Source organism: Macrosteles quadrilineatus, unplaced genomic scaffold, assembly GCF_028750875.1.
Source record: "Macrosteles quadrilineatus isolate MER2022 unplaced genomic scaffold, UCM_ALF_1.0 Scaffold_1155__1_contigs__length_14033, whole genome shotgun sequence".
Taxonomy (NCBI): domain Eukaryota; kingdom Metazoa; phylum Arthropoda; class Insecta; order Hemiptera; family Cicadellidae; genus Macrosteles; species Macrosteles quadrilineatus.
In genome coordinates, this window is record NW_026543748.1 from 1 (window position 1) to 14034 (window position 14034).

The following is a 14034-nucleotide window of genomic DNA, read 5'->3' on the forward strand; positions in this document are numbered from 1 at the left end:
TCCTGTGCCAACTTGGAGAACAATATTCCTTTGTATTTATGGCATTTCCCAGTTTTTATATTGCATTCTTATGGCATGGCTCCTAGAGAGATCCCTCTACCCACTGCTGCTACCCTCTGGCAATGTGAATCTGGACACTATGGATCGTCTGCTCAGCAAGGGAGGAGTGCCTACAGACCTGGTGGAGGTCTACACAACAGTTCCTCATCCGAGAGTAGAGGAAAACCTCAGATCTGTCTTGGAACAATCCATCCCTCACTACATAGTGTACTTCAGTCCGTCTGGTGTCCACACTTCCTACCCCATACTGAAAGAGGCTGTTGATGTAGAAAAAACTAAGGTACTTAGTGTTATTGTTTAATAGTTTTCGTTGTGTTTGTGTCATAACAAAACAAACTATTTTTCAAGGTTTTCAGCATATTAAAGTACCGAGTGTACACAAAAGAAGTAAACAACTTTGTTTAAAAATTACTGCGAAGTTTTACTCACTTAGGAAGAGTAAGATACACCATTAGAAAGATAATACCTCAAGCTTTTTCTATGTACTATAAGTTTTCAATATGTGAACTATGGTTAGCTTTGTAGACATTTATTCTAAAATCAAATTCCGACCAAACCTTTTGAACAGTGGCCTAATCAACACATTGGACTGCAGCAGTATTGGGATGCGTAATCTCCATGAGATTCAATGGCAAAGGAGGTACAAAAACTATGTCTTTGACATAACCCCACAAGAATAAAATCACATGGGGTTAAGTCTGGGCTTCGTGGACGTCTAATGTAAGAGGTGCAGATTGTCGTCAGCAGCACGGCCAATCCAGAGCTGCAGTAGACTGTTATACTGAGCTATTACCTAATTTTTAATTTAGGTTAGGCCCAAGTTTTTGTTTTAGTGACTAGAGCCAAGATCTGTGGAAATAATAGAGTCTGATTAAATCACCAAGTAATTATTTATTTTTCATTCTCGTTAATCAGCCTATAATAACGATTATCCATTATACAACAATAAATTCTTAGGCTAGAGATACCTGTACATGCATATACACAATCATATGGAAAGCGCTCTATATTCAGGGAAGAAAAGGAGGATCTTCGTTCTGAAATACAAAATAAATTGTCTGAGTTACATGTTGGTATACTAAACTAACTAAAATACTGAATAAGGTAAATACAATTGTTTAACATGAGGCAAGAGGTTATGATTGGCAAGTTATTGAAAATATTATGATTGTCTTGCAGATAAACTAAATCTTTGTTGTCTTCTGTTTAACGTTTAATACTTCTGGTTAATATAAATGATATTTTACAATGGATGTGCTCGGATTATTATAATTATAACTTTTTACAATAGACCTACTTACATTTTCTAACGGCCTCCTCTATTTCCGCTCTCCACTTAAAAAAAAAACAAACTATGTCGAGATTGATCTGTACAACAAGGGCTACCAACCTACCAACTTAACGCAATAGATTAGCAACAATAATTAGTTCATCGATCATAACAAAATTAAATGTTTCCTACTGTAACAAATCAGTATAAATATCTTACCTCCAAAGGAAACATTTGATTTTCTATACCTCCTCAACACTTTCAATACTTGCTAACAAATAATTTATAGTTTTCGAACAGCTTACAATAAATATAAATAACATATAACAAGTGATTCTATTTTTACATATTAGTTTTTTTTTTATAAATATATAACATTTTGTAAAGAGCTAGCAATATAGATTTAACTGTCATGCATGTGTTTTTTTTAATATTTTCTTTATTTTTATTTTTATTTTATTTTTTTTTTAGTGCACAAGGAAATTTGACCATGTATAGTTAACCCACTAGAAAACTCCCTTGTTACATTTATTTCCCTTATCTTTCTGTAATGAGGTCAAGGACTTCCCAAACAGGTTTTAGTGATTTTCAAGTAGTGGAATGACTCATGCGAGCAGTTATGTCAGTGAGTGTCCTAGCGTGCAGCATAGTTCAGTGTCCAGTGTAGTTCAGTGTCCGTTTTATTCAGTGTAGTTAGTTTGCGCGCGTAGTGTTAGTGTGTGTGTCAGTGAATCCAGTGTTCCATAACCAAGTGCGTGTGATACCACCGAGTTCATATTTACAACACTTCCATTCGAAAAACATTCTTTCTCATACAAATTTCTTTCGCTCACATTTATACACCATACATACAACTTACATTCACCAAACACGCGTACTTTCACGGTCCTTGACCTAATTTACTCTTGTTTAACGTCTTAATAACCCAAACTTCACAAATTTATTTTAAATATTTACGTTTCCTCATGCACATTTTAGTTTTAAGCAAAACCTAATTTTTTTTACTTCAAGTAAAAAGACGATATGACGTAAAGTAACCATTTCTAAACCGTGCATAATTTAACAATATAATACAAAACGATACGATAATAATAACCACAAACAATTTTTTTTTCTTTCGTCTTGCTACATAACTCTGAAATGTATCCTAACCAAGCAACTTTTTTTTAAATCAAAATTGAATAAGTTAGCCTATTTTTTTTTGTTCCAATATTAATTTATGTTAACTATTATAAGGCTTCAGGTCAATAATGTGTATCTTCTTGACGTCGGACGTATTTGCGGGATCTTGTACCAAGACGGTCACATCGGTTACGAAATATATGATGCGATACGGTCCCTTGTATTTTACTGCCAACTTCTTGGAAAACTTGTTAATCTTCTTACTTAAAAAATGAGTTCGTAATAATACAAGATCGTGCAGTTTAAATGGATGTCGGGTATTTTCCTCTTGATATTTTGTCCTTCTTCTGTTTGCCGAAATATTCTTCTTCACATTGATTAATGCTTTCTTCAGATTAATCTTCTTATCCTCCGGGGTTATTTCGGTTGATATAAAATCTTGAATAGACCATAAATTAGATAAGGCATTGTTACACTCATGAAAGAACATCATTTTAAAAGCTGTAGTTTGTGTACTCGAGTTCAGGGCTGTGTTCAGACATAATTGTATATTTCCTAGATCTTCATCCCAATTGCAATGTTCATCGTGGTAAAAACAACGCAGTAATGTCGATAAATCCCTGATGTATCGTTCAGATTTGTTCCCAGATGGCCTATAAGCCGCGATGCGCCGATGCTGTATGTAATTTCTAAACAAGTAACTGTTCATTTCTTGTGATACAAAATATTTAGCGTTGTCTGACACCAAAATACGGGGATACGAAAAGTTTGAAAATGTATTATTGAATTTCATTATTATCTCCCGTGAAGTGCAATTTCTCAGCGCATGGAGCCATACATAGCGTGAAAATCCGTCCACCATAATTAAAATATATTGATGTCCTTGTTTACTGCGTGGTAAAGGTCCCAATAAATCGCAAAATACTGTGTTCATAGTCGTTTCAATCGGAATTGATATCAATTTACCTTCAAATTTGCGTTGACTGGTTTTCGACATCTGACATACTTTGCATTTCACCACCTTATCTTTTATAAACTCGTTGAGGCCAGGATGATAAAATGATTCGTTCACTCTAGCTCTTGTTCGACTGATTCCCATGTGTCCTCCAAATAACGTGTTATGGTAAAACGTAAAAACCATGTTGAATAACTTAATTGGCAAGTATATTCTTCCTTTACTTTTCCCATTGTTATACAACAATACTCCTTTATGTAGCAAAAAACATTCCTGGTTTTTATTATCTTTAATGCTTGCAATGATTTTTTGACACTCTGGGTCATCCTGTTGGTGCTCAATTATGTCGGAAAATGCGAGTGGTAACTGTTGGGCTGAGTTTAAAAATCCTTTATTATATACTCGGGCGCTATTGAGGGGCTTAGGGCTGTTATATACAACGTTTGTCTTAGCTTCATCAAGTATATGTCCAATTTGTTTTTCTTTCACCTTCTTCGTAGATCCGTCGTCTTCATTCTTCTCGCTTCCATTCTCTTCATCCTCATCATCGCCATACAACCTCGATAGACAATCGGCTATAACATTATCCTTGCCTGGACAAAACTCAATTGTAAAGCGCAGGTTCAACAGTCTTTCAACCCACCTAGATAATCGCCCTAATTTTCTCTTACTGTTTAAAACATAACTCAGAGCTTGGTTATCTGTAACTAATTTAAAGGGTTGAATTTCTAAAAATTCATGCCACTTCTCAATACATAGTATTGCACTATACGCTTCTTTTTCGTAAATGCTGTATTTTTGCTCGGCATCTGTGAATTTCTTCGAATAATAGGCTAGGGGCATCAATTTTCCGTCAGAATTTTCTTGAAGTAGCACTCCGCCTCCGGCTTTTTGAGAAGCATCAGTTTGTACTGTGAAAGGTAATTCAAAATTGGCTATTTGTAGAACAGGCGGGTTTGCTATGTGGTCTTTTAACGCCTCGAAGTTCCGCTGACACTCGTCGGTCCATTGAAATTTAGCTCTTTTCTTCTTAAGCGCGTTGAGCGGGATACACAGTTGGGCAAAATTGGGTATATACTTTTGCCAGAAGGATACCATGCCTGTAAAACGTTTGACCTCTCTGACGTTCTTAGGGGAAGGAAATTCTCGTATACTCTTGGTTCTCTCGGGATCAATAGACACCGTGTTGTTCTTAATGATTTGTCCCAGGAAACTTATCTCGTTGCAGAAGAATTTAGCTTTGCTAACATTTACAGTGAGGTGATGTGCCGATAAACGTTTTATCACTTCTTTCATATGTCTGAGATGGGATTGTTTGTCCGGACTGTAAATTACAATGTCATCACAGAAGTTGATAAGGTAATCAAACTTTATATCGTGAAATATTTTATCTAAATAACTGGCTAATACTGAGCTACCCACTTGCAATCCGAACGATACTCGTTTCATTCTGTATTTACCAAATATAGTCGAAAAAGCCGTTACATCTCTTGATCTTTCACTTATCGGACATTGAAGGAAAGCTTTATTTAAATCAATTACTGTGAAGTATTTTCCTCCTCTTAAATGTTGATAAAGGTTCTGTAAGTCACCCAGTGGATAATTCATATGAATCAGTTTTTTATTAAGTTCTGAATAATTTATTACTAATCTATCGGATTTCGTTAAAAATGCAGGGCTCGAATAATTTGATGTACACGGTTCGATAATATCGTCCTTTAACCATTGTTCAATAATTGCCTTCATTTTCTGGACTGCTGGTGGAGATAAATAATATGGTCGAATATTTACAGGCTTGTCATCAGTTAACTGTAAATCAATTTCCAAATCCAAGGCTTTCCCTATCTTATCTGTAAACACATCTGGATATTGCGATATCAGCTGTTCGACCTCTCGTAACATATCAGTTGTACCTACTACAATATTATTTAACCCAATATCAAGGTTTTTTAGCATCGTTAATCTGATTTTATTCTTGCGATCGAAGTTAAAGTAACATATTTGTTGTTGTAAATTTATGCTTAGGCCCTTTGACACTATAAACGGTGTCCCCAGAATTAAATCAAAGTTATCTTGCTCAATGATCAAAAAGTTTTCATACCATGAATATTTATCAATTTTTATTCTCACCTTACATTCACCTAAAACTTGAATTTCCGTGTCATTGGCAGCTACTATTTTAAATTCATCAATAGTCTGTCTATGCTGTTTTATTAACCTTCTTTTATTTAATCTGTCATACAAGCTTTTACTTAAAAAGTTTTTATTAGCTCCGGTATCAATCAACGCTAAGGCATGCATTTTCTGACCAAATTTTATTTGTAAACCAGGTAAACTCTCGTTGATCACTGCGTCAACTTTAGTAAGGTGGGGTAATTTTACTTTGTTCCAGTCCTTAACGAGTTTACGAAATTCTCTTTTAAACTGATTTGATGGTACCTCCGTTTTAGGTTGATTACAAGGGATAGTTTTATTAATTTTCTCGGGAGTATAGTCGTTGGATAATGGTGTTTCGGATTTTACTATAACTCCCGACTTAATTAGTTTTTTGAGTTCGTACCTCTGTAACAGTTTTTAGCGATATGGCCTAGTCGGTTACAATTGTAGCATTTTCTTTCCTCGTTGTAACGATGTGGTCTTGGGTTTACATCATTACCAGGTCTGCTCTGATTCTGTGCTCTATTATATTGTGGGCGAATGTTGCAGGGCTGGTGTCTAGGGTAAGTATGTTCGTGTCTTCTTACATAATCATTATAACTTACATTATTTAAGTTAATGCACATGTCGTCCAAGTCCTTAAAGGTTTGGGGGTTCTTCTGAAAGATTAGCTGATTTCTTATTTCGGGGTTGATTCCATTTTTTATAAACTCTACTAATTCAGATTCTGTTAAATGAGCCTTTAAGATTTGATGATTTGATTTAATTTCATTAACATACAAGGCAAGTGGTTCGTTAAGTTTTTGTGGTCGAAATATCAACTCTTGTTTAAGTTTTTCTCTTAAAGAAATCGGTAGAAAGCAATTCAAAATTCTAGTATGTAGGTCATCCAAACTACTTTGTTGTGATTTTGCTTCCAAAATATGGTTTAGTAGTGGCGGTGAAGAATAACTAGGCAGAATCTCATAGATGTGATGTTCAGTTAAAGCTGTCTGAGTTCTCAATTCATTTAAATTCCTCAAGTAGTTTAATAACTCCCGGGTCTCTAGGCCATCACAAACTGTAAATTTGCTCAAATATTTCTCTACCGGGTTTGGAATTTTATTAAAAAGAGGAAAACTATCGTGACTTGTAGGTAGTGCGGGAACTGATGAGTTTACTTGCAGATTCATGGGGCATAGGGGTACTTTCCCCGGGCTGGTAACCATGGGTTGGAGGGGAACTTGGTGTACCGGAGTAGATGTGCCTGGTCCCTGTTTTTCGGGAACTTGGTGTACCGGAGTAGACGTGCCTGGTCCCTGTTTCTCGGCAACTTGATGTATCGGGGTAAATGTCTCTGGTCCCTGTTTGTGCGCTAACTCTTCCTTCTTCGCAGTGTCCTCTTCGTCTTCAATGATGGATCTATTTAAACTCTCTTCAAATTGTTCCAAGTCTCCCTCTGAGACCTTATTTTTAATCAACTGAAATTTTGTAACGTACAGAGATATTTTTTTATTAAACTCGGAAACAATAGCTTCATGATCAGGATTCAATTGAAATTTATGTACATTTTCCACTCTTAATTTAAGATGACTCAATTTTGCATCTAATTTAGCTACTGACAGATTGCTAACCTCACTCTCACACTGTTCAATTAACAGTTCCAAAGCACTTATTTTAATCTCAATAAGATCTATTTCATCTTGAAGATTAATTTTGTCTTTCAAATTAGCTAAATCTGGTTTGATGTTAATACATTCACGATATTGTTTCCGCAAAGCCTGGACGTTATCAAACATAATAGTTACTCCTCTTATCAGGAGTTCATATCTTAACTCATCCTTACTTAAGTAGTTCAAGTTGTACTTAGCCATACTTGGGTTGATTTTTAAAGTGATAATCCACTATTGATACTGACTCTATGATCGGCTCTCTTAATTATCACTAAGCAGAGTTGCGCAAATTATATACTGAAAGCTATTACCTAATTTTTAATTTAGGTTAGGCCCAAGTTTTTGTTTTAGTGACTAGAGCCAAGATCTGTGGAAATAATAGAGTCTGATTAAATCACCAAGTAATTATTTATTTTTCATTCTCGTTAATCAGCCTATAATAACGATTATCCATTATACAACAATAAATTCTTAGGCTAGAGATACCTGTACATGCATATACACAATCATATGGAAAGCGCTCTATATTCAGGGAAGAAAAGGAGGATCTTCGTTCTGAAATACAAAATAAATTGTCTGAGTTACATGTTGGTATACTAAACTAACTAAAATACTGAATAAGGTAAATACAATTGTTTAACATGAGGCAAGAGGTTATGATTGGCAAGTTATTGAAAATATTATGATTGTCTTGCAGATAAACTAAATCTTTGTTGTCTTCTGTTTAACGTTTAATACTTCTGGTTAATATAAATGATATTTTACAATGGATGTGCTCGGATTATTATAATTATAACTTTTTACAATAGACCTACTTACATTTTCTAACGGCCTCCTCTATTTCCGCTCTCCACTTAAAAAAAAAAACAAACTATGTCGAGATTGATCTGTACAACAAGGGCTACCAACCTACCAACTTAACGCAATAGATTAGCAACAATAATTAGTTCATCGATCATAACAAAATTAAATGTTTCCTACTGTAACAAATCAGTATACTGTAGTCAAGGTAGTCTCTTACATCGTACAGCCAGTGTAGTGGATAACACCATCTTTCACTCCATACCCACCTTGGGCGTTGATATCCTCAAAGTGTTTACAACCGTTCCACGGATTAACTCAACCTGATCATTACACGTTGCTGATCTCCTGGAGCTCTTTCCTTTTCCTAAGTAGCCCGTGGCCTTCCGATGCCAGTCGTAGATTGACTTCCTATTTGGAGGGTCTCTATGATAACACGTCCAAAAAATACGTTGAACAGTGGTAGCAGATCAAGTTCTTTCAAACTTCAGAACAGAAAAAGACTTTTCTGTAATAGTATTGACCATTTTTAACTAATTCAATAAATAACATTTTTTACCACATTATTTGGATTGTTGACAACTGTGTGCCAGCTTTGTGGGAAAAACTTGGGGTGTTTCCGACACAGTGATGACAACCGCAGCAAGGTCGGGCGCTTAGATTGTGATAAATTTATGTACAAGTTGTTTACTTATTTTATGTACACCCGGTATAATTCATCAAAAAGTTGAAACTGTTTCAAGAGTTGCGGTATCATTGGTTGCTCAGTGATTAAATTGGAACAATCCTATTTTGTCCTTTAACTCATGTTAGGCATTAAACCTTTCGTGTAAGTACCTGTTTCGTGGCTAGGTAGCCACACTAATGCTAACCCACTGGGGCTAACTAGCTCATTAAATCTAACTTGCAAGCGCCAGTAGCAACGTGAGCTTATAGTGGTTCACATTATTTAGTAACACAAATAGTTATTTGTGTAACTAGTGTGCAAAGTGACACACTTTGCTGCACACAAGAGAAACGTTTCTCAAGTGCAGCAAAGGCACTTTTCACTCACGTAACACATTAAATTTCTCCTACAGTTACTATAAAGCATATAAATAATTAATTAGACTTTCAAACAATATACAACACGTTTTTAGGTTATGTTAAATCCTGGCGTAGAACGAAATGGGAAACACTGCACCACTGTATTGTAGTTGTAGTATCTTTAGGTGTTTTCAACTTATTTTCAAGCGTACACATATTAAGTGTTTTATAAAAGCTCATTGTTTTGTGTTGTTTGGTTGGAATACTGGAGTGCGGCAAAAGTAAGTAAATGCCAAATGCAGCAATTAGCTACTTTGCGTGCTATAATCAGTGCAAGGAGGCTCACTTTGCCAGGTAACTGTAGGAAAATAATCATGATGCCATTTTTTCAGTGGATATCTATTGGACCCACAACAGGGGCAGCTATTGAATCTTACGGAATAAAAGTGTCTGCTTCGGCTGCTAAACCAACACCCGAGTGCTTGGCAGCTGCTATTGCCAGCAGTTCATAGTAAGTTTTTCATTTTAGTTGAACTTTTAAGTTCAACTAAACATTAGTACCACATTAAATGCATTAGTTGAACATTAAGAACGTTCAAATAATGGTCAGTATGAGCAACCAAATTAACAACAACTTAAGATTAAATGGTATTTTGCTATTATAGATTTGAATTAAAAAGTGTGTAACCAATATTGACCAGTTATCAGTTGGTAAAATGTTTCTGTTTATTTAACTGTGTTATTAGCCTAATCATTAAATACTTTACTTTAATACTTTATTCTGAAATGGGGACTATTAATACCATTGACTATGTTGTAGAGTTTCACAGAGTGCTTATAGAATAACTTTTTTATCCTTAAGTGAAACCATGATTATTTTCCATTTTGGCAAACAAGCTGACATTATTTAGCTGCAGTTTCAAAATGTTAATTTTTTTCAGATATATGTAAAAGAACTTATGGTATAGCAGAAAATTGTAAGCATTTATTTCTCTGCCCATTGTTGATTGATCTGCCCATTTATTTACAGAATTGAGACAATGCCTCTAGTAACAGGTAGAGCTATTTGATATTTGAAAAAGCTATTTGATATGATAACAGAAATAAATTGTCCTACTACTGCATGGAAATTATGACATTTTAACACCTGAAACAGTACGGTATGCAAAATATCTAAATTTCGCTTTATTCAATCCCGCTAGCTAAATCAGCTGATTTCACTGTTGACATCTCTATAAAACACTAACATCCAGTAAGCAAATAACATAACCTAATTGACAATTTATATACAACTAAAAAGTGAATCTGTGTGTTATGATAAGTTAATTCTGGTGGTAGGAAAAATCTTGTGTATATTACGAGCCCAAAAGTCTTGCCACTCTCAAAAAGGATGGCCGTATGAAGCTTCGAGCGGTGTGCGGCAATGTCATTCTTTACACTCTTAATAGACAGAAATAGCTATTTTGCTTTGAATGCACTTAATGAAACTAGTCTTAAAATTTAAAACTTGTTGCCTGGCTTGAAGAATCTTCACTGCTTATTAATTAATCTGCTCATGCTTACCATTGTGGTTAGAGTTATTGCCTTGTATTGCTAAGAAAATAAAAATATTCAATAACTTTTATCTTATCCAAATAAAATTAACATTGGCTTAGAATAATAAAAAGTTGGTCAATTAATCATCTGCCAAAACATGGCCACTGGATTTGCATCCCGATCCCACCACTAAAAGTTTCTCAGTGCAATGTATCTTGTACTGAACACTCTTTGTTTGCACTTGAGGCCCATGCCATTCATTCTCCTTGGGATTGGACATAGAGATATCCTCTTGGAGTAGACATACAAGGGTTGTCCGTCGTAAATTAAGGTCTCCATCCCCCCATTGCAGCAACACAAGCTAGTTCAAATATAAGACCAGAGATGTCTTTTACTTCATCCATTCTAGCCTGTAACCACCCCTATAAGGATAATAGTCTCTTCATAGTATTCATAAATGTTGTAAGGACAATTGACGTTCCCACCAAGTAAAGTTTGTGTTCAGCGATTAGCTTCTGGGGGTCCTTCAACCGTGATTGAAGTCCTTTGCCAGTCAACAGATATTAACTTTTCGGACGTGGAAATTGTACCGAAGATTCGGAGGGTTTTTGCAGGTGGTCTTTTTGGATGGAAAACATTTGTACAAAGTTTTCCATTGCTTAGGTTGTATGCTGTTTTTTATCAGTCTCGTTGATAGTTGCGACTTAATTTAGGGGAATTTTGCATGTGAATCACAGTGTCATTGAAAGAGAGGTATGGTCGAAATAATAGAGGAAATAATTATGGTGTAGAACTATAATGGTCTATATGTTGTTCCCCGGGAAGCCTTGCAAGTAAGTATACTTGACAGCTAAGTGAAATATGTATTGCAAAAAGTAAGGTTTGCAGAAGGACAAGGAAAATTAAGTGGGACCTCTTTCTGAGTGACTCTAACTAACTAAAGTACAATTATTTTGAAGGATTTCTAATTGAGTGTAAATATTCTACATTGTGTTTTAAGATAGTAGGGATCTTTCCAAACGGGAAGTTATTATTGCCTATTACCCATGTGAAAAATTACGTCAAATTTTGAATCTACTAGATTTGTTTTATTTGGCTATCAGATAATAATGTTTTTATCAACAGGCTTAGCTATGTAAAAAATTAATTTAGGATGTGTGTTTTTTTCATCTGGTTTTATTCATTTAGAGGGGGTTTGGAAACTCGAGTTCAGCTAAAACGCGCCCAGTGTTAGGCGCGCCTAACTTAAGTACGCTGATCAAAAGCTGGGCTTGGGAGCTTGTGCCTATGTAGAAATGGTCGTAGAGCAAGTATAAGCGGGCCTAAGTCGCAGCACGGCTAGATGGTCAGGTAATCGCGGGAAATCTAGGTTTTGAGGTTCGCAACGACCACTGCAGAACATGTTACTGTCGACAACAACAAAAGATGAACAATTAACGATGAATACAATTTAATCTTGGTATATCAATGATGGGTAATTAGTAGCCTATTAGTTATATTTTTGTAAGTTTCTGCAAAAATGTAGTGTTGTGTTTTACATCTCAATGCCTGAAGAACCATAATTTTTTTATTATAAAACCAATTTTTAAGAGTTAACTTTATTTTAACTTTACGTTTTAGAAATATTTAATCAGTTGCAATATCTTTAATTACTACACCTTATAAAGACGTACAGAGCAACAAAGGTTTCTGAAAATCAATATCATTTATTTCAGAGATCAGAAACATTAATCACTTAACAAATTTTACCCCATGTTTGGAACAGTAACAGCTGAAACTCAAAGTCATGCAATAAAAAGTTTCAAAATTAAGATACTATACCCCCTACCATGTAGTCAATTAGGTAGTATACTTTAATTTAGGATGAATCTAATTTAAGCTGGTAGTAGAAGAGAGACGAATTAAAAGACTAAGTAGGCCAAAGACATATATATTTTATGGTTCTCAAATTTCACAAAATACACTTTCCAAATAAAATCAAATACGCTCTTATTACTTCCAAATATTGTACTAAATAATAAAATACTGGAAAGGTCTTACTTTAATCAGACACTGGGTTTAATGGTCAGAACTGGAACTAGCAGTTACCATGCAAATAGAAGTGGTACAAAGAAGCTACTGGACCAAGAAGTGGTAGTACCAAGAAACAAGAAGTGGTTGATATCTGTCTGAAAACATCACACAAATCCGATAAAAACTATTCTCTACAAATTCTAATAATTAAAAATGGATTTAAGATCCTTACAACACTTTGTGACAATGTGCTTCTCACGAACAAAACTCTACAGGTCTGTATGAACTTTACTTGTTTTCTTTTCTTGTAAAATGCATTACAATTGGTTTGAAAACTATTCTTTACTTTACATATTTTTCCAAAAATGATTTCTACAAATGCTATATACAATAAATCTCTTAAATCTTATTATTACACAATATTAAAATCTACTTACAATTTCTACAGCAACCACATTTAATAGACCATCATTTCCACTGAACTTAACTGACACAACTTGAATTTAGTGATGTGACGAGTTGAGTTGGCGAGTCGAGTTGACTCGAGTCAAGACCCGAGTCGAGTCAACTCGAGTCAACTCAATTCCAACTCGAGTTCTTTTACGAACTCGTACGGAGATTGCCGAAGCTACACGAACTCGTAACGTTACGAGTCCGACTCGCAAAAGCCGAGTCAAGAAACCGAACTCATACGGAGAAAGCCGAACCTTAACGAACTCGGGACGTAACGAGTTGACTCGAGTTTACTCGCACTCGCTTTCGGCCAATAGCGTCACAGCTTTACGAGTCAACTCGCATAGATTCAACGCTATTGGCCGGTACCGAGTCGGCCGACTCGCAAAACTAACGAACTCGTACGGAGAATGCCGAACTCACACGAACTCGGAACGTCTCGAGTCGAGTCGAGTCGACTCGTAAAGCTGACACGCTATTGGCCGGTACCGAGTCGGCCGACTCGCAAAACTAACGAACTCGTACGGAGAATGCCGAACTCACACGAACTCGGAACGAGTCGAGTCGAGTCGACTCGTAAAGCTGACACGCTATTGGCCGGTACCGAGTCGGCCGACTCGCAAAACTAACGAACTCGTACGGAGAATGCCGAACTCACACGAACTCGGAACGTCTCGAGTCGAGTCGAGTCGACTCGTAAAGCTGACACGCTATTGGCCGGTACCGAGTCGGCCGACTCGCAAAACTAACGAACTCGTACGGAGAATGCCGAACTCACACGAACTCGGAACGTCTCGAGTTGAGTCTGACTCGACTCGTAACTCGAGTTCACGGCAGTTGGCGAGTCGAGTCACTCGAGTCAGGAAAGTACCCGACTCGTCACATCACTACTTGAATTTGTTATCTAGACCACTACCAACCTACAAAGTTAAATCTTTTAAAATCTAGGACACTATTTCTTAAGCTTACTTTAGCCAATGATTAAATAA

General features: G+C 35.9%; 1 protein-coding gene across 1 annotated transcript; it reads left to right on the plus strand.

The window, feature by feature from the left end:
* Window positions 1-70: 70 nt before the first annotated feature.
* Window positions 71-10117, plus strand: LOC128982738 (uroporphyrinogen-III synthase-like). The gene is made up of 3 exons (XM_054401677.1): window positions 71-340; window positions 9436-9554; window positions 9985-10117. Coding segments are annotated over exons 1-3 (390 nt in total). The 3' UTR covers window positions 9986-10117.
* Window positions 10118-14034: the final 3917 nt, after the last annotated feature.

Excerpts from the sequence above, each read along its gene's own strand:
- LOC128982738 (XM_054401677.1), top strand. The coding sequence starts at position 71 with ATGGCATGGCTCCTAGAGAGATCCCTCTACCCACTGCTGCTACCCTCT. Across the intron at positions 341-9,435 it reads TTGATGTAGAAAAAACTAAG|TGGATATCTATTGGACCCAC; the intron begins GTACTTAGTGTT and ends CCATTTTTTCAG.